At 40.9% G+C, this 19,460-nt stretch overlaps 1 protein-coding gene across 5 annotated transcripts in view; it reads left to right on the top strand.

Annotated features, from left to right (window-relative positions):
• Positions 1-19,460, top strand: part of NUP153 (nucleoporin 153) — an 85,467-nt gene that overhangs the window by 6,372 nt on the left and 59,635 nt on the right. For 2 of the 5 annotated variants that reach the window (XM_032341187.1, XM_032341190.1), the window contains 2 exons: positions 4,203-4,259; positions 5,058-5,102. The exons of 1 other annotated variant lie outside the window; for it this stretch is intronic. In XM_032341187.1, the coding sequence (XP_032197078.1) occupies positions 4,203-4,259; positions 5,058-5,102 (102 nt within the window). Of the gene's footprint in view, positions 1-4,202; positions 4,260-5,057; positions 5,103-5,878; positions 6,017-6,297; positions 6,406-19,460 lie in introns of those variants that run through there. 2 more of the 5 variants (XM_032341191.1, XM_032341192.1) reach the window with 2 other exon arrangements.

Here is a 19,460-nt window from a genome sequence, read left to right as displayed (position 1 = left end):
TGTTTATACTTAATACGAGTGTATATTTGAATATTAGACAAAAATGTTTAATCCTAGTTGATTCATTAACTGTCTTGTTAGGATGGAACTAGTCTTCCTGAATTTGGTTCTTATTCCATCCAATAGAACTGAACTTCTATTTAGAATTGCTAAGTTTAAAACATGCCTTAAACTGTAAAAGGATATATGTAAACACATATATGCCAAAGGCTAGACTACATTGACATAAGTAGGAAGAGGAAAAAAAATTTTATATGAGATGTTAGAATTAAGTATATATGTAGTTAATCAAAATTTGATATTAGTTGGTTCATTTGGTCTTTTTTTTTTTTTTTTGGTTCATTTAGTCTTAAGTATAACTTTATTCCCCAAAGAGAGAGAACACAGTAAGTTAATGAGAGCAATAATGAGATGCATCTTGAAATAGTCTCCCAATGTTACTGCCCTTCTTCCTTAAATATAAACAAAAAAAAAAAAAACCCAGTTAACTTTCTAGAATCTCAGCCCCACGTTGGATTTTCTCCAGTTAAGACTGAAGTGTATAATGAATTAAACAAAAGAAATGAATTTCACCTTATTTTCCTACACAATGAAATGCTTGATAATAATTAGCACATGAAAATGTGTGTGGAGATCTATCCAAAATTCTCAAAAAATAATAATTTGTTTCAATAGACATCACAGTGGATACTTCATTTTATGTTAAGATAAAATAAACACATAGTTTTCTAACTTCCTATAATTGTCATCTCTAAATACTCCCTTGGCCAGAATTGACTACCTTTTGAAGAATATACAAAGACTGTTTTCAATCCAGATTGGGCTTAGACTAAATTGTATTTCATTTGAAATGAGTGGGTATTTCTTATCTCTTAGAGCAGGGTCAGCAGCCTCCCTGTGTGTTCTTGTAATGGGCAGACAGTTACCATATCATATGGGGGGGGGGGAGATAAGTTTTTTTGGGGGTGGGGCAGGGGCCCTGGTAGGAACAGGCTTTTCATAAATTGCCATCTCTCCCAATATAAGCAACCATTCTGGCTGATAAAACTGGGTCCAGTTTTTAAGAAAAGTGAAGTTGGGCTAATCTTTGTTGGAAACTTGGTCATTGGGAAGGAATTCCTGTGTTTTTTCTGAGGTTCTGCTATTTGGTCTGAATATAAATAACTTTTAGTTTTTCTACTCATCCTTCACGGTAATCTTTTGTTTTTATAATATATTTTGAATTCTGTTGATCTTGTTTATGTGGCTTCTCTCTGAATTTGGAAGCCTGATATATGACATCCCTTCCACCCAAACGGCCCAGCTGATATAATATGCTTCCATCCTACTCCATATCCTCATGTCCCCATGCCATGGTGAGGATCAGTGCATTCCCATGTGATCCTAAGCCAGATATTTGAGTCTGGTCTTTCCAGTGCTATCATACCTTAAAGTTGGCAAACATCCATTCTCCCTACGCGGTAAGACAGAACAAATATCTAAACATTTTAGTTGGTGTAGAGGCCATTGGACAGAGAGAGAGAGAGAGAGAGCAAGAGAAAGGGAGAGGTTTCTAAGGTATGCTAGTCTCCATTAAAGTGGAAAATCATCTTTTCAAAGAAAAATGTTTTAAATGGTAGATGAGTCTCTAAATTGGCTAAAAAAAGTGAGGGCAACAGCATGGGCTTTGCAGTTAGGAGGAGGAGAAATCACTCAAATATTGGCTCTGCCATTATTTAAAAAAAATTTTTTTTAAAGATTTTTAATTAATTTATTTGACAGAGATCACAAGGAGGCAGAGAGGCAGGCAGAGAGAGAGGAGGAAGCAGGCTCCCTGCTGAGCATAGAGCCCGATGCGGGGCTCCATCCCAGGACCCTGGGATCATGACCTGAGCCGAAGGCAGAGCCTTTAACCCACTGAGCCACCCAGGCGCCCCTAAAAATATTTTTTAAAGATTTTTTTATCCCCTTAATACCCAGTTTACTTATTTGTAAAATGATAATAGTTTCTCTAAGGATTGTTAGGATTACACAAGAGTCTCTCTAGTATATTATCATAGGGATTTGTTCATGGTACTCCGGAATGCTTCATCATCGAATAAATAAATGAATTTGAGAAATAACTTGTTACACAATATAGAAAACAAATGCGCAGACTCAGAAAGCTTATATAAAGCAGTTTAGCTGTATTCATGAGTGTATTACTTATTATAATAAAATAGAAACAGCCAAAATTGGTAGTGATTAGCTGTAGTATATACAAAGTGATTGCTATGTAACGCTTTTCTGTGTGTTCAGGATATGGAAGTGAGGGGGAAAAATCCTGTCTTCATGGAGTAAGGGAGAAATGAGTTTCTATTAAAATACACTCAATGAAACAACCCAAAACTTAAGATAACTTCTTAGAGGTCTAAAGATTGATGGGAAGAGAAATTAATAATAAGGAAAAGAATGAATAAAAAAGGTAGCTAGTTCATAACACTAAATTTCTAAGGGATATCCTCCAATTCTGTGAACTACAGAATCTTACTAGTTTTTAAGGGATTAAATTAATCATCTATAGGAATTGGCTAATTATAAGCACTAAATAATAATTATTCCCTTCCTCAAGAACCTGTTAATTCCTAATACGGTGGGGATGATTTCAAGAATCCCTATTATCGCTCCATGTCATTTGATACTTTTTTTTCTAATTTATATATGGTATCTGTTAGAGAAATGTTCATTGTGTTTGAATGTAGGCAGATTCTTTAAATTTTATAATCAGAATAACTTGGTTAAAATTCATTCTATTACTAGTAATTCCTAACTGAAGAACGAGTCCTGTACCAAAAATGTATGAGGAACTCTAGGTTTGGTGATTTGTAACTCCAAACTGAATTTCAGCATAGAAACAATGTTATTTTTGAATCCCAAACTATGCACAAGAAGTAATTTCATCCCACAGTAAGGCTGATACTATTTCAGGGTAAAATTAGGCTGTAGGAAGTTTTGAATGCGAATTTCTTCTTGCCTTTTATTTCTTCTCTGCTGTTAAGCCTGGTAACATTTCCAATAACTCAGTAACATGAATGTGGGACTAATGTATTATTCTTCTCGCAAATACTGTTTCACTTCAAAGAAATAGCTGAAAAAAGGGGTAAATAATTGAGATCAAGGCTAAAGGGGATGTGGATTTTTTCATACTTCCTCAATTCCTACCACTTAAAAAAAAAAAGATTTTATTTATTTGAGAGCGAGAGAGCAATAGCACGAGCGAGTGGCAGAGGGAGACGAAGACTCAGGGATGCAGACGCAGGCAGGGAGCCTGACATGGGGCTCCATCCCAGGACCCTGGGATCATGACCTGAGCCAAATGCAGATGCTTAACTGGCTGAGCCACCCAGGTGCCCCAGTTCTTACCAGTTTTCTGTTCTGAAATTTTGTCTTAGGTTGGCTTAGCTCTTTTTTACATGTTCATTTCAAACAGTTTTTTTTTTTTTTAACATGTTCATTTCAAAGCCTGGATATGAAGGTTGTCCTCCATACACATCAAATAATAAATCACCAAGAAAGGGATGACTTTTTGAGTCCCAGCCAGTTCACTCTCCTGTGCCGGAAATTCTGAATCTGGTAGGGTGAAAAGGGAAAATGAGATAGGGCTACGGTTCCATCTTCCATATATGCAGCCCAATGAAAGATTCAGGTACAGATCTTCCCCATGTGTTAGCTTATTAGGAACTACTTTGCTCTGCTTGTCAAAGACCTAGCTAAGAGCTGTGAAAGAGAAACAGTTGTATTTAAAAAGGATGAGGGAAAGTATGTACACCTGAGGAGGTCTAGTGGGGCATTGCTGGTAGAGCCTGGGCATGGAGGTAGAAGACCAGGAAAACAGAGGAGGAAGTAGATTAATTTTGTCTGTCACAGTTGGCAACTCCTTATAATCTTGGTGGTTATTGTCAGAGGCACCACGGAAAGCCCTTTGCTTTGTAAACCAATGCCTGATACAGCATGTTTCCTTAGGTGCTGAAAAGCATTACAAAATCCCAGGTACTGTACGTTTGGTTTGCTTTGAATGGTGCAGTTTGGTGGCAGAGACGGTATGAATGTCTTAAGAGTTCATTTGTATCTGATAGCTGGATATTACATGCTTCCCCTCTGAGCAGTTCTTATGAGCTATACATTTATTCATGCTTTGGTTGGAACCAACACTCTGTTGAGGTAAATATTTATTCTATTTGCAGATGAGGAAGCTGAAGCTTAGAAAGAGGATCAGTAACTTCCCCAAGGCCACACAGCTAGTAAGTGATCTGAAATTAAGTCTGAGTGCAAAGATACTATTAAGCTTTAAAATCAATTGTCTCAAATGGAACACTAGCCCATGTGTAGTGTTTTTTGTTTTTTGTTTTTGTTTTTTTCCAGCAGGCTTCCCCCCCCTACTCATTTGGGCACTTGTTTCCACTCTTAAAGAAAAATTGGGTTGTAGCCGTGGCTTTGACTGCCTGGCGTGAAGGCGCCACCTGAATTCTCTGAACCCCTCTCCGGTCCGTTGAATGGAAAGGCAGGACCGTGAGACCACCAAGCCCTTTCTAACGGTCAATGCCTACAACCTCTGTACTTTGTGGGTTCAGTGTTTGATCCCAGCTTACTTACTTTCCTAAATATAATGTTTTCTATTCTGAGCAAATATATTTACACTTTAATGACTGGCAACCTACCACTTACCTCTAATGGGAGCTGACTGCGTGGGTAATAATTGTAGCCACTTAGTACCTGTCCTGGTAGACAAGAAATGCACTAAGTACTCTACCGAAATGAGCACAACAGCTCTGTCCCATGGATTTTATGGTTCCCATTTGAGAGAGGAAGAAGCCAAGGCTCAGAAAGTTTTGACTTGTCCAAGGTCAAGCTAGAGAGGGGTGGAACCAGAATCCCATCCCCTCGTGTTGGACAGCAAAGCCCTTACATGTTAGTGGGACGTTAATGAAACTGTATGCATTTTCTAATTCCGCTTTGGGCTTCAAGATCTCGGACGTTGTTTTTTAACCATTAAAAAACCCCCAAAACGGTTCTATATCAGCTTCTGTTTTTGATTTCAGTATCTATCCGTTTTACCAACCGATGGCGAAGCAGAGCGAACGGAGGTTAGTTTTTACGTTGAACGCCTCTTTCAAAGTCTAAGTTTACCGCTAAGCGCCGCGAAAAGAATGGAGCTCCTGGCTTTGTGCCTCTGCGCGGGTGCGTGGATCTCCTTCCGCGTCCTCCTTTCCGAGAACTCGCGTTCTTCCGCTGAACTACTCTTCCCAGCGTGCCGCGCGCCGAGAGCGCGGGCTCGACCGGCCCTCCCTTCCTCTTGGCCTATCTCTCGGTCGCAGTATGATGATGCAAGCGCGTCGGGCGCTGACGAGTGACGGCGTTCTGGCTCGCGACCGCGGCGGCGGCCTTAGCAGCGGCAATAGGCGCAATAGCGGCGGTGACTGCAGGGACGACGACGACGGCGGGGCGGGCGCTGTGCGCAGAGGGGAGGGGTAGGCGGGCGGCGCCGGCGGCTTCAACTGCGGCAGCTACGGCTAGGGCGACGGAAGAATCCCCATCAGCCGGCGGTCGAGTTAGGCCTAAGCAGCGCCTGGAGCAGCTCGCTCTGTCCTCTGCGGGGGATCTCCATAGAGACCGTGACATACACAGAGGCGGGGGTCCGCGGGAGGCTGCCGGACCGGAGCCAGCTCCTCGGCCTCTGTCGCCGCCACCGCCGTCCCTGGTGCCAGCGCGCATTTTCTCTTCAGTCCTGCTCGAAACCTCGCGCCTCCTGGTGTGGCCGTGCTCCCGTGTGTGGGCAGCGAAGGCGGACTTTTGGGCCGGGGCCGGGCGGGGGGGGCTCTAAGGCCTCCACCTCTGCCTCTCCCGCCCCCTTACCCGCCCCGAAGCGGGAAGCCGCGGAGGCTCCGCCATGGCCTCGGGAGCCGGAGGAATAGGAGGGGGCGGTGGCGGCAAGATCCGGACGCGGCGTTGCCACCAGGGGCCAATTAAGCCTTACCAGCAGGGGCGACAACAGCACCAGGTATGGGACCCCGACGCGGTGGCGTCTCAGCGGGTCGGGAACTCAGCGGGAGGGAACAGGCGGTGAGGGGCCCTGGCGCCCCACGTGGAGCGGACGGTAGGGCCTGAGGAAAGGCCCGAGCCAGGCGGCGGGATCTCAGGCCGCTGGGGTGGCGACGGGAAGTGGGCTGAGACAGGCCCATCTTTGCGGCACACACGTGTGGTTCAGGCCGCCTCCCTCCCCCCCAGCCCCCCCGCCTCTGGGCCAGGGGCTTCCCCAGACTGGCGTAGGGCGGGAACGGAAATTCTAGGCCTACGATGCGTATTTCTTTCGTTTTTGGCGGGGCCTGGGAGGTTGGAGCGTATTACTCAACCTTCTCTCGAGGGAGAAAGGAGAAGATGTGGCTGGAGGTTCGTATGCTCGCTGTTTTCTACTCTCCCGCGTTTCAGTTTGTGTGGGGAGGGGGCTGTCCTAGGCAGTCTGCTTCCGAGGCGCCCGGGGGTGGGGATGGGGCGCTGTTAAACAGAAAGTGGAATAACTTTGTTTTCATCCTGTTCGTTTCGCGTCTCCCCCGCCGGTGTCTTTCGATCTGAGAGCATCTGCTTTGATTTTTTTTTCCCCCCGAAACCCCCGTAACCTGGTTGTAGTTACCTAGGCCCTGGGGCATTTTGAAAGTCCCTCTCCACCCTTACGTCTTTTCTCCGCTGCGAGACTCTTTCCTCCCTTCCTCTATCCTCCCCCCACCCCCATCTTATTTTAGAGGCTAGAATTGGCTATTCAGTACAGTTGACCGGGACTCCAGTCCTGATCTCATGCACGAAATATTTTAATTTTACGGGACGTATTCTAGACGTTTAGGTACTTTTGACACCCAGGAATGTTGGAGAGGAGGTCTTTTTTTGTTTGTTTGTTTTAAAGATTTTATTTATTTATTTGACAGACGGAGATCACAAGCAGGCAGAGAGGCAGGCAGAGAGTGAGAGCAAGGGAAGCAGGCTCCCCGCTGAGCAGAGAGCCCGATGCGAGGCTCCATCCCAGGACCCTGAGATCATGACCTGAGCCGAAGGCAGAGGCCCCAACCCACTGAGCCACCCAGGCGCCCCTGGAGAGGAGGTCTTAAATAATGAACCACCTTGCGTACTTAGGGGTGTTTAAAATTATGAAAAGGAGTTTATCCTGACTGTAAATGAGACATTTTGAGAAAATCCGATTTTAAAAAAGCCTCTTTTGTTATGGGAATTGAGTAGGAAACTGTTAAAAATTTATTTTAATAAAGTCACTTACAAAACTTCTCAGTGAGACTAAGGTGCAGGTATGTGTGTGTCTTAAACTTGTTAGAAAAACAAAAGTATAGCAAAAGGGTCTGATAACTTGTTGCATCCTGTTAAAGGTAGAATTCCTAGATTACTTTATTCTGGATGGTGATGGTTTTTGAATAACATGTTTGGTGATGGTGTTAAATTGTATCATTAAAAACAAAACTTCTAAAGTGAAAATTTGGGGGGATTTTTTTTTAATAGTAAAAATGGTGATTTATAGTTTTAAGTAGCTCTCTGCTAATGGTTGGAAGTCTTGACATTACTTTCACCTCTCCCTAGTTTTCCCCCAGATATAAACAGAAAATGATTGTTTTTCAGGTTTCTTTGTGAGGAACCAGGGGTACTTGCAGGCTAGTTTAAGATTAGAATTCAGGTCACACGCCTGGCCATTTAACCTAATCCTTTTGTAGAGGGGAAGTTAGACACACATGCTTTCTGTTTCCCCTGAAGAATAAATGTCTTTGAGTGCTTTCTTAGATCTTAAAAGAAAGTTACTATATAAAAAGTGAAATGTTTTAAATACATGTATTGGATGGTCTGGACAGAGTTTAGAAAACACCTAATATATTCCAGGTGACAAAAGGTACAATCACAGCTTATTTTTAAATGTACTTACCTAAAAATCTAATTTTAGGGAGATGATGCTTTAACATTATAGTACCTACGATCAAGTTGTCTTAGAGCTGATAAGATTTGGGGCTGTTTAGTTTTGTTTTAGAGTTTGATAATTTATCATTTCTCCCTATTTAAAATAGTTTTAGCTTCTTGTCCTAGGCATTTAACTGAAGAAGAAAATACATTTTAGCTTTTGGACTGTGATTAAAGGGGTTTGGGGTTTCTTGATCAACACTGCTAGTGTTACTTAATATTGGCAGAAGCTACTAAAGTGTCCAGGAGTATACCAAAAAAATGTTCAATTTTTAAAATCTTAAAATAAAGACTGTCTTTCGTCCTGGCTGGAACTTTTGTGGACTTGTAGACTACCTGCTTGCTGTCTACTGTCTTATGCTGTCACCTCTATGTTTTGCAGCAGCTGCTGAGTCATCATGAATAGCAAGGAGCTTCATGACATAGCATGTTTTAGACTAATGTTATTTGATTACGTTTCCAAGGGTTTCTGGGCAAAAATGAAATTTTTTGGTTGTGTGGTAGAGGGTTGGAATAAGAATGAGCGGTCTGGCACTGTTCATGGGTGTTTGCCATTGCCTGTCAGGCCAGTTAGCTTGGGCAGTCATGCAGTACCTGCAATTTTTGCATGTGTTCCTCTGACTTGTAATTTCCTGTTTTGACTTCTGGTTTAGCTCTGCTGAGATACATCTAAAGATTACATTTTTTCTTTTAACTTCTGATCTTTAAAATGTCATCTTGCTTGGAAGTTTGGAGACAAATCCATTGTCTTATTCAACTAACTGAAGGGGGTAGTAACTTAAAGAATTGTAGAAGCAAAAATGAAGAACAGCCCTGAATAATGTAAGTTGATCATTTTCCCTTGCCTTCTGTACTACCCCCTAACTCAGCCCAGATGCCTTTAGGGAATGGTATCGTTTTCCTAGCTGGTAGTGAACAGGACACTAAAGAAGATGTGGTTTTTTTTCACTGTTTCAGTTTCCTTTCCCATTTCTTACGCAAATTGTCAGGTCCAGGAAGTCAGCTCTGGCTCTTAAGCTTTTCTTAATAGTCACCACAAAAAACTTGAGTCCGTGGGGAAACCAAAACCTTGCCTGGGAAAGAGTCTACTGCCACCTCCTGGTGAAAGGGAATTACTCATTTTTGCCCTTTTTTGGGGGGGTGTGTTTAAGAGGTTTTTGTCTTCTGGCTTGGAGCTGAGGGAATCCACTCATTTTATCTGCCTGGTTGTAGTTTATTTTACCCAGGTGAGTTTTTGCATTTAGCTATTTTAGAAAAAGGAGGGAACCCCTTTTTTGAGTAGCCATATTAGATCAGGAATCAGCACACTTTTTTTGTAGATGGCCGGATAAGAAATATTTTAGGCTTTGTTGCTGCAAGTTTGTTGTTTTGTTTTTACAACCCTTTAAAAAATGTAAAAATCATTTTTAGCCTGAGGCTTTTATAAAAACAGGCTGAGGGCTAAAATTGGCCCATAGGCCATGGTTTGCCTAACCCTGGTTTATATGTTAGTTTAGGATTTTTTTTTTTTTTTTTTTGCTTTGGTAGTTTCTATATGATACTGTCTCCCAATATGCCCCACTTGGGATCTGATGGGGAAAAACTATTCTCAGTTTTGTAAAGTAATGATATTCAGACATGGAATATTTAAGTCATTCCAGAGGTCACTAAGTAGTTTTGTCTTTATTTTTAACTTTTTTTTTGCTTTATTTTATCTTATTTTATTATTTTTAAAAGGTTTATTTATTTTAGAGAGCAAGTGAGCACGGGCAGGAGGGACACATGGAGAGGGAGAGAGCGAATGTCAAGCAGGTTCTGTGCTGTGCAAGGAGCCCAACTTGTGGCTTGATCTGCTGACCCTGAGATCAGGACCTGAGCTGAAACCAAAAGTCAGGTACTCAATTGACCTAGCCATGCAGGGTCGCTATTTGTTTTATTTTAGATGTTAAATACTATCAGTGGAAACAGAACTGGAAATAGTTGGTAGGGAAAAAATGTACTATAATGCAGTTAGAGCATCCAGGTTTGAATCCTGTTCTGCCAGCACTTAGGGAAGCTATTTAAATTCTCTCTGCTTAATTTATGCATCTGTGAAATGGGAATGGTTGGGAGGGTTAAATGAGATGAGTAAATCTCTTACAACAGGACCTGGCATATGTATAGTAAGAACTCATTTGAAATTGTTGGATTAAATACAACCTTTTGTTTGTTTTTATTTATTTTTATGTTTTATATTTTTGATTTTTTTTTAAAGATTTTATTTATTTGACAGACACAGCGAGAGGGGGAGAACAAGCAGAGGGAGTGGGAGAGGGAGAAGGGAGAAGTAGGCTCCTTGCCCCTGTGCAGGGCTCCATGCCAGGACCCTGGAATCATGACCTGAGCCTAAGCAGAGGCTTAACTGACTGAGCCACCCAGGCACCCCTGTTTGTTTTTAAAGATTTTATTTATTTATTTAAAAATTAAAAAAAAAAGATTTTATTTATTTATTTGACTGAGATCACAAGTAGGCAGAGAGGCAGGCAGAGATAGGAAGGGAAGCAGGCTCCCTGCTGAGCAGAGAGCCCTATGCGGGGCTCCATCCCAGGACCCTGGGATCATGACCTGAGCTGAAGGCAGAGGCTTTAACCCACTGAGCCATCCAGGTGTTCCAAGATGTTATTTATTTATTTATTTGAAAGAGAGAGAGAGAGAGAGAGAACACGGACAAGCAGGGGAGAGCAGCATGCTGAAGGAGAGGGAGAAGCAGGCTTCCTGCAGAGCAGGGGGAGTCCATTGTGGGACTCGATCCGAGGATGCTGGGATCACAATCTGAGTGGAAGGCAGTTGCTTAACTATCTGAGCTACCCAGGTGCCCTAAATACAGCCTTTTGATTTACATGTTTGTCTCTGAGTTTTGCTGCCTCTTAGAGATTTATTTCCCTTTATGTACTCAAGCTCAATCTTTTATAGGCCTCTATTGGATTTAGGGACTTGTTTAACTGGGTGATAAGGTGGGACTTTAAACTGTTACCCTCTTAAGTACTTATTTTCAAATATATTGTCTTCATAGAAATGTCAGTTATTGAGTGTATCGAGGAAAATAAATCAAATTTTAAGTTCAGTGCATAGTAGTTTTTTTTGTTTGTGATGAGAGGCCCTTGTGTGTGATATTTTAGCAATTCCCTTACCAATGTTTTTAATAAAATAAATGACAACAAAGCCCAGGGATTGTCTCCATATCCCAGAAAGTCCCCCTGGTGAGGCCAGTATATATTAGTTTGAAATAAAATCAAGACTTTGGTCTGAGGTCATTAATTAAAATCGTTTTCTTTAGGCACAGAATATTATTAGGACAATGTAATGACCTCGTGTTTTTAGAAATGTTTTGTAGCTACTTAGCTTGTCCTGATGTAATATATTTATTTTTAAGATTCTTCATATTAGGAACCCTGATATAAAATCTTGCCACAAGATACAATTTACTTTGTTTGCTATCAGAAACAGGATGGTAGAATGCCTTTCCTGTGTATACATGTTTCAGTTTGCTTGCTTTTGCTGCTTTTCTTCATAGTGTGATTTGAAAAATAAACTTTAAGATTTTATTTATTTATTTGTTGGACAGACAGAGATCACAAGTAGGCAGAGAGGCAGGCAGAGAGAGAGGAGAAAGCAGGCTCCCCGCTGAGCAGAGAGCCCGATGTGGGGCTCGATCCCAGGACCCTGAGATGATGACACGAGCCCAAGGCAGAGGCTTTAACCCACTGAGCCACCCAGGCGCCCCGAAAAATAAACTCTTAAATCAAGTTTTCAAATAGATTATTTAAGAAAAGTGACAATATCTTGCAGTTAACTTTTAGTAGGTTAAAAACTGCTTTCGGCTTTATTTGGTCCCTATGGCTAGTTTGAAAGGATTTAGGGATTTCTTGTTCTTGTTTGATTACTTCTAATTGTCTATTAATACTGGCTGTATAATACGGATAACTAAAAATAAGAGACTAAGTCAGGTCATGTTTCTCCTTATTGCATTAGGGCAGAATTTTGAGGGATGTTGAAATTTGTGGCCAGTTGTAGTTTAAAATTTTTTTAGCCAGCATAATTTGTATGAGGTGTTTTTTTTTTTTTTCCATCTCTTTGAGGTGGAGCAGAGCAATAAAAATTACGGATTTTAAGTGGCTAGCAGGATTTGGAATGTGGATAGGGGAACCTTGGCTGCTGAATGACTATTGGTAGGTTGTAAAATAAGACAGAGTAGCTTTGGTTTGGAAGTTAAATTCAGATGATTGAAAACAGATTCAGTATGACCACATTAGAATTTGAATACTTCATTACTTTTTTCGCTCATGGAAATAGCTGGGAGTTAAAGTTATAATAGAGATGCACTATTAAAATCGATGGTAGAATAGATATATTTTAAAACTGGCAATAACTGAAAGGTTATGATGGTATCTTGATTTTTATTATTTAGCATTTAAGATTTTTTATAATTGGATATTCTTTAAGTCTCATGTGAAGTCTTGGGTTCTTAGCCCTTATTCTTCGCTTGGGCTTGGAGGGAGCCAGGAGGAAAACTCATTAGGGAAACTCTGAAGTAAGACTTTCAGAAAAAGGGGCGCCTGGGTGGCTCAGTGGGTTAATAAGCCTCTGCCTTCAGCTCAGGTCACGATCTCAGGGTCCTGGGATCGAGCCCCGCTCTCGGGCTCTCGGGCTCTCTGCTCGGCCGGGAGCCTGCTTCCCTTCCTCTCTGCCTGCCTCTCTGCCTACTCATGATCTCTGTCTGTCAAATAAATAAATAAAAATCTTAAAAAAAAAAAAAGACTTTCAAAAAAAGTTTGGAAAGGAGAACCTAGCAACACAGGAGTTCAGTGGCTAAGGAGAGTGTTGCACAGAACATTGGAAGAAAAGGAAGTGACAGGTCTCAACAAAATAAAGGCATCCAAAGAGCAGATAGAAGTCAAAACAGAAGATGAATTGGGATGCCTGGGTGGCTCAGTCGGTTAAGCATCTGCCTTTGATTCAGGTCATGATTTCAGGGTCCTGGGATCAAGCCCCCTTTCGGGCTCCCTGCCCAGTGTGGAGACCGCTTCTCCCTCTCCCTCTGCCCCTTGTTTTCGCTTGTGCTCTCTGGCTGCTGCGTGTGCTCACTTGCTCTCTCTTAAATAAGAAAATCTTTAAAAAAAGAACTAAAAAAAGAACTGAAGACAGATTATATTTGATATTTATTTAGAGATCCAGTGAAGTTATTTGAGAGAGGAGATTTTATAATCTGAATACTACTATTTAATAGAGGATAATGTGGAGAAAAGAGAGTTGAACAGAAGTCAAGAAAACTAAAAACTAATAGAAATAGTTACATAAGGAGAGGGAAGACCATATACCCTTGGTAAGGTGTTGGCCATGTGGGAGAGATGTCTTTGGTAATTCTGAGATTACGAATTGGTGAAAAGATACACAAGAAAAGAATGTCTTTTTCATTACAAAAGAGTTCTGAGTTAGGATTGTGGAAAAGCCTTGCCCCTCCTCCACCCTCTTTCATTAATCATTGAATTCTGATTAAAAGTAATTTGAAAAGCTAATATAGTCACAGTGTCTTACACACTGATTGTGCTTAATATCTATTTAGTGTTGAATTGCATTTACTTCCGGTCCCAGATTATTTATTGTAAATATCAGGGGTATTTCTGATACTTTGCCATGTTTGGCCAAATGAAGAACCCTGAGTTCTTGGAAAGAAAGAAAAGACGCAGTTTAACTCATCCATTTAAAGATTCACTCTTTTTTTTTTTTTTTTTTTAAAGATTTTTATTTATTTATTTATTTGACAGAGAGAGATCACAAGTAGGCAGAGAGGCAGGCAGAGAGAGAGGAGGGAAAGCAGGCTCCCTGCTGAGCAGAGAGCCCGATGTGGGACTGGATCCCAGGACCCTGGGATCACGACCCGAGCCACGGGAAGAGGCTCTAACCCACTGAGCCACCCAGGTGCCCTAAAGATTCACTCTTAATCCTTAAAATTAACATCGTTGTTTATGATTACCTAGTGTAGATTTTGCTTTAGGGTTAAAAAATTTTAATGCCGCATTTGTTTTGTTGATTTTTCTAAGCCCTTCATTAATTTGCTTTCTTTGGCCACCTTTCTTCATTTACTTGGCTATATTTGTCATTCCAGAGGATGGTTCCGTTTTCCCATATTCTTGGACTGCTTTCACAAGTTGTTTTTTTTGGAGGAAGGGGTATTAGTGTGACAACAAAAATTATTTTTTCTTAAGGCGAAAGTATTACATCAAGAAAATATATGGTTTATTTTTGAATTCTAGATTTGTTGAAGTCCTTTTTAGCAGTTTGTCACAGAATATTTTTATGTGGACATAAGAGAGTGGTTGAGCAGCGCTGTTGTGGATACATTTTTTTTCTTTTATTGCAGTTGTAGATAAATTAAAAGAGTGCGTCTATTCATCTGTGCACAGTGCAGTTCGGTGCCTGTCCTCACAGAGGTGATGCCCTAGTGGAGCTGATGGACAGGTTGCCTGTCATCCTGCTTGACAGTGTGCCATCGTGTGGGAAGTACAGGGGGTGCCTGTCCCAGACTGGAGGATCAGAGAATGTCTTCTGTGGAAAACTGACATCAAGTTACAATGGTGGCAGTTTGGCTTACCACAGAAGTCTCTGAAAGTAGAGAAGTTAGTCTTGTATAAAGTAGGACTTCAGTATTCACACCGTAGTAGACCTTTACTCCATGTACCTCTCTTTCCCTGTCAGAGGTATTCCCCCCCACCCTCACTTAATATCATAAAGTGGTTTTCCTTCAGGTCCATATAGGAGGCTGGTTTGTCTCATTCCCATAAAGACCTGAAACATTTGTCTCTAAAGAACTGAAAACGTAGACCTTCTTTAGTGTTAGCGTCAGAAGAGCTTTCTCTTTCGTAAGAAAACTGCTTTCCCCCTTTTCTAGTTTCCTCACTCTCACTTTTCCATTTAGTGGCTGAAGTATCCTTTGGTAACAAGTAACTCTCCTAAGTATACTAGATAGACAGAGTCCCTTCCCTGGTTATAGTCTGCCCAGTTCTGTGCATAATCAGATTTCTATTTTCCCTAGCAATTTTTAAAAATTCTAACATCTGGGGCGCCTGGGCGGCTCAGTGGGTTAAAGCCTCTGCCTTCGGCTCGGGTCATGATCCCACGGTCCTGGGATTGAGCCCTGTTATCAGGCTCTCTGCTCAGCAAGGAGCCTGCTTCCCTTCCTCTCTCTGCCTGCCTCTCTGCCTACTTGTGATCTCTGTCTAATAAATAAATTAAAAAAAAAACCCTCTAACATCTGGTAGTTATTTGCTGTAATGAAGTGTGTTAACTAAGTCTTTTTACACTGGAAATACGTTCAAAAGTAGGCTTTTATGTTTACTGCTCGTTTCATTTTCAGAGTTGATATTATAAAGTAGGTATTTACGAAATTGATAAAATGGTATGATGTATTCGATAATAAGATAATCATGGAAATAGGGTAGTTTTTTAGGCAAAAGTTTATATTGTAGTTAAACTTGTACGACAGTTAACGTTTACCATGGCCTTAATTGGGAAATGGGTCTCTTGAGTTTTAGATGATTTTAGTGCACTGGTTCTCAAACTTTAATTTGCATGAGAATCACCTCATGAGCTCTTGTTAAAACAAATTTGCATTTCTCACTTGCTCAAAGGTGACATCAATGCTGCTGATTTGAAGACTTTAATTTTGAGATCACCGGTTTAGTCCCATAATAGAGATGAGATAGGTATAGAACAAAAGATTACACACAGATTCACACACATGCACACATATGATTAAAGATGAATTTTGAAAGCTATAAGTAGTTATTTAAAGCTTATTAGATTTTGTATTTATTAATTAGGTTACAGAACCTTAGACAGCATGTGCCAAGGACAGTCCTATATTTAAGACTTTGCACTTTTTGTTCCTTCAGTCTATAATAGTTCAGTAGAAATTTGCATGGCTAGGTCTTTGCTTATATAAAATAACTATCCCATTTTGCTCTGCTGCTTTATTTTTGTTCATAGCATTGAATCACCATATTATGTGTTCCTATTATATTTACTGGTGTGTTTGCTCCCAGAGAGCAGGAACTTGTTTCTGCTGTCTCCCACTGTTCCTTGCCTTACATGTGTGTGATCAATAAGTGTTGATTGAATGACTTGAATGGACAAAATAATGTCTGTGTTTACCTTTTTTTTTTTTTAAAAGATTTTATTTATTTATTTGACAGACAGAGATTACAAGTAGGCAGAGAGGCAGGCAGAGAGAGAGGAGGAAGCAGGCCCCCCGCTGAGCAGAGAGCCCGATGCGGGACTCGATCCCAGGACCCCGAGATTGTGACCCGAGCCGAAGGCGGCGACTTAACCCACTGAGCCACCCAGGCGCCCTGTCTGTGTTTACCTTTATAAGTTAGACAAGATTCTAAAATATTTTACAGAGATAAAGATTGGGTGTAGCTTCTGAGTAACATGAGTGCTTCCCCACCTGTTGTATGTGTTTTCCTTTGTTGATAAAGCTACGGACTGACTCTTTAATTTTCATGTTCATTAGAAAAAAAAACTAACATGCAGCACTGCTTTATCAGCTAGGGACCCTGCAAGAAACGTGTTCACTTGAGATGGTTCATCTGAAATTATCTATAAGAAAGAGTCTACATAGAAATATGCTGGTGGTTAAAGGAGTAAATAAATACTGGATAGTAAATACTGGATGCCCAGAAATTAGTAGTAGTGGGAAGCTGCTATTCTTCTAGGACTGGAAGGATAAGGAAGAAATGGTCTAGCTGGAGTGGAGGAATGGCCGCCTGGCTGGAGCAGGGTTTTAGAGGTGGGATCCTTGATCAGAGAGGAAGCCCAAGAACAACTTCTCTTTCCTCCCTTCCATGATCTCTAGTATCCCCTGGTATCTTATGGGCCAGTCCTACCTTCTGGTAAGAATCCAGTTTGGTGGGATGGCCTGTCAAGGATGGAATGAGGGAAGAGCAAGTGAAGACCAAGACGGCATCAAATCTGTGATTTCGTAGATTTCATTCTGTAGGAAGAGCTAAATTCATTGAGAGAAATGAATAAAAGAAAACCATTAATAATAGTACAGGTAAAAACCATGGCTAAAGTGTGGGATCATGGGAAGATGTTTCTGTAAGCTGTATTATATTCAGCACAGTCCACTGTAAGATTTGTTTTTCTGATTAATTTTAGAGTATCTTACATATATTTTAATTACTGTCTGACTAATGTTCCACATACATATGTTTTCCAGAAAACTCTTAGAACTTAAGTATAATTTTTATTTGCCTCTTTCAGAGGGACCTTTTCCCTGAAATGTATTGTAATTTCCTGAAATGTATCTAATTTCCTAATATCTTTTACTAGAATGGTCATTCTCAAACTTTAGCTTACATAGGACTCACATGAGGTTTGTTAAAACAGGTGAGCCCTGTTTTTCTGAGTCTGGTAGGGCTGGGAGAGGGCTTGAGGGGAAGCTGACATTACCAGTAAAGGGATCACACTTTGGGAACCATTACATGAGAGTCCACTGAGCTTAATTTTTGTGGTCCAGAGGTATCCTGAAGTTAAGGATGTTCGTTTTTTTTTTTTTTTTTTTTTTTTTTTAAAGTTTTTTTTTATTTATTTGACAGAGAGAAATCACAAGTAGATGGAGAGGCAGGCAGAGAGAGAGAGGGAAGCAGGCTCCCTTCTGAGCAGAGAGCCCGATGCGGGACTCGATCCCAGGACCCTGAGATCATGACCTGAGCCGAAGGCAGCGGCTTAACCCACTGAGCCACCCAGGCGCCCCAAGGATGTTCGTTTTTTATAATGGTTACAGGTCAGTTTAAACACCTGTGTTTCTTTTTACTGTCAAGATCTTCATGCTGCCCTTCCATGTGCCCCAGCAACTCCTCTCTCGCTGTCCTTTTCTTGTGCTGGAGCAGCTGTGGGCCATGATCAGGTACATTGGTTAAATTTTAGTTGAGAAAAGAGAAGGATCCAAGCAAAGTTCATGAACTTTAGAACTAGAGTGAGCTTTATTTTATCCATTTTGACTGTTCAGTTTTGTTCACTGATTATTCTCCATAATTCCTAATGCTGCCCCATAAGTGACTTTTGGTGAAGTATGGTATTACTTTTAAGTTGTTCTGTACTTGCCTCCTCCTTTCTTTTTTTTTTAAATAATTTTTATTTATTTTTTAAATTTCTTTTCAGTATTCCAGAATTCATTGTTTATGTACCACACCCAGTGCTCCATGCAATATGTGCCCTCCCTAATACCCACCACCAGGCTCACCCAACCTCCCCCCGACCCCCGCTTCTCCAAAACCCTCAGATTGTTTTTCAGAGTCCATACTCTCTCATGGTTCGTCTCCCCCTCTAATTTCCCCCAGACCTCTCCTTTTTTTTTTTTTTTAAGTTTTTTTTTTTTTTTTTTTAAGATTTATTTATTAGAGAGAGAAAGTATAAGCCATGAGGGGAGCAGAGGGAGAAGCTGGCTCCCCTCTGAGCAGGGAGCCCGGTGCAGGGTTCAGTCCTAGGGTCCTGGGATCATGACTTGAGCCAAAGGCAGACGCTTAACTGACTGAGCTACCTAGGCGTCCCTAGAGATTTTTTATTTATTCGTTTGAGAGAGAGCAAGCAAGTGAAAGCAAGGGGAAGAGGCAAACAGAGAGGGAGAAGCAGACTCCCTGCTGAGCAGCCCCTACCCCATGTGGGGCTCAATCCCAGAACCCTGGGATCATGATCTGAGCCACCCAGGTGCCCTGGACTTGCCCCCTTAAGTGAGTAGGGATCACAGGGAATCTCTGATACTTTTCATAGCCTAACACCTTAGAAGTTCACCAAAGAATTTATTTTACCTTAAATTCTTGCTGTCGTGCTTTAGCTAACTTACTGCTTCCTAGCAAGTTACTTTTTTTCAAGTCTTATTTAAATAATGTTATATCTTATAAGCACTTTCCAATCTTTTTTGAAATATGTAGGAAGGGGTAAATAAATCTTTAAGTATAAAAAATAAGTAAAAGTAATGAATATTATATTTTATAAATACTAAATTATGGATATAGTTATATAATCTTTCTTTCCAGAGGAACTAATACTGTGTAACATTAGCATTGAGGAGGGGAACAGTGAATTTGTGCTTTTCAGTAGGGAGTCTTTTTTATAGGCCTGCTGGCTTCCTGTGTTGCTGGAGAGCTCACATCGTTATAGTTTGGTTCAAAGTTTCTGTTTGGAGAATAGGTGGAAAAATAACTACATATTTCCCAATTGATACCTACACCTTTCAAATAGTGGAGAAAAATACTATTCAAGTGCCAGTATCAGAAGTGTGTTCTATCTTTTCTGTTCACAGGGTATTTCAAGGGCCTCTTTGTCTTGGGTTAGCTTTTGGAGTATATTTATATATTCTGCCTTGATTTTTTTTTTTTTTAATATTCTATCTGTTTATTTGACAAAGAGAGATATTGAAAGAGGGGAACACAAGCAGGGGGCGTGGGAGAGAGAGAAGCAGGCTTCTTGCTGAGCAG

Source organism: Mustela erminea, chromosome 4, assembly GCF_009829155.1.
Source record: "Mustela erminea isolate mMusErm1 chromosome 4, mMusErm1.Pri, whole genome shotgun sequence".
Taxonomy (NCBI): domain Eukaryota; kingdom Metazoa; phylum Chordata; class Mammalia; order Carnivora; family Mustelidae; genus Mustela; species Mustela erminea.
The sequence above is the reverse complement of the archived record's forward strand: the minus strand, read 5'-3'. Positions and strand labels throughout refer to the sequence as shown.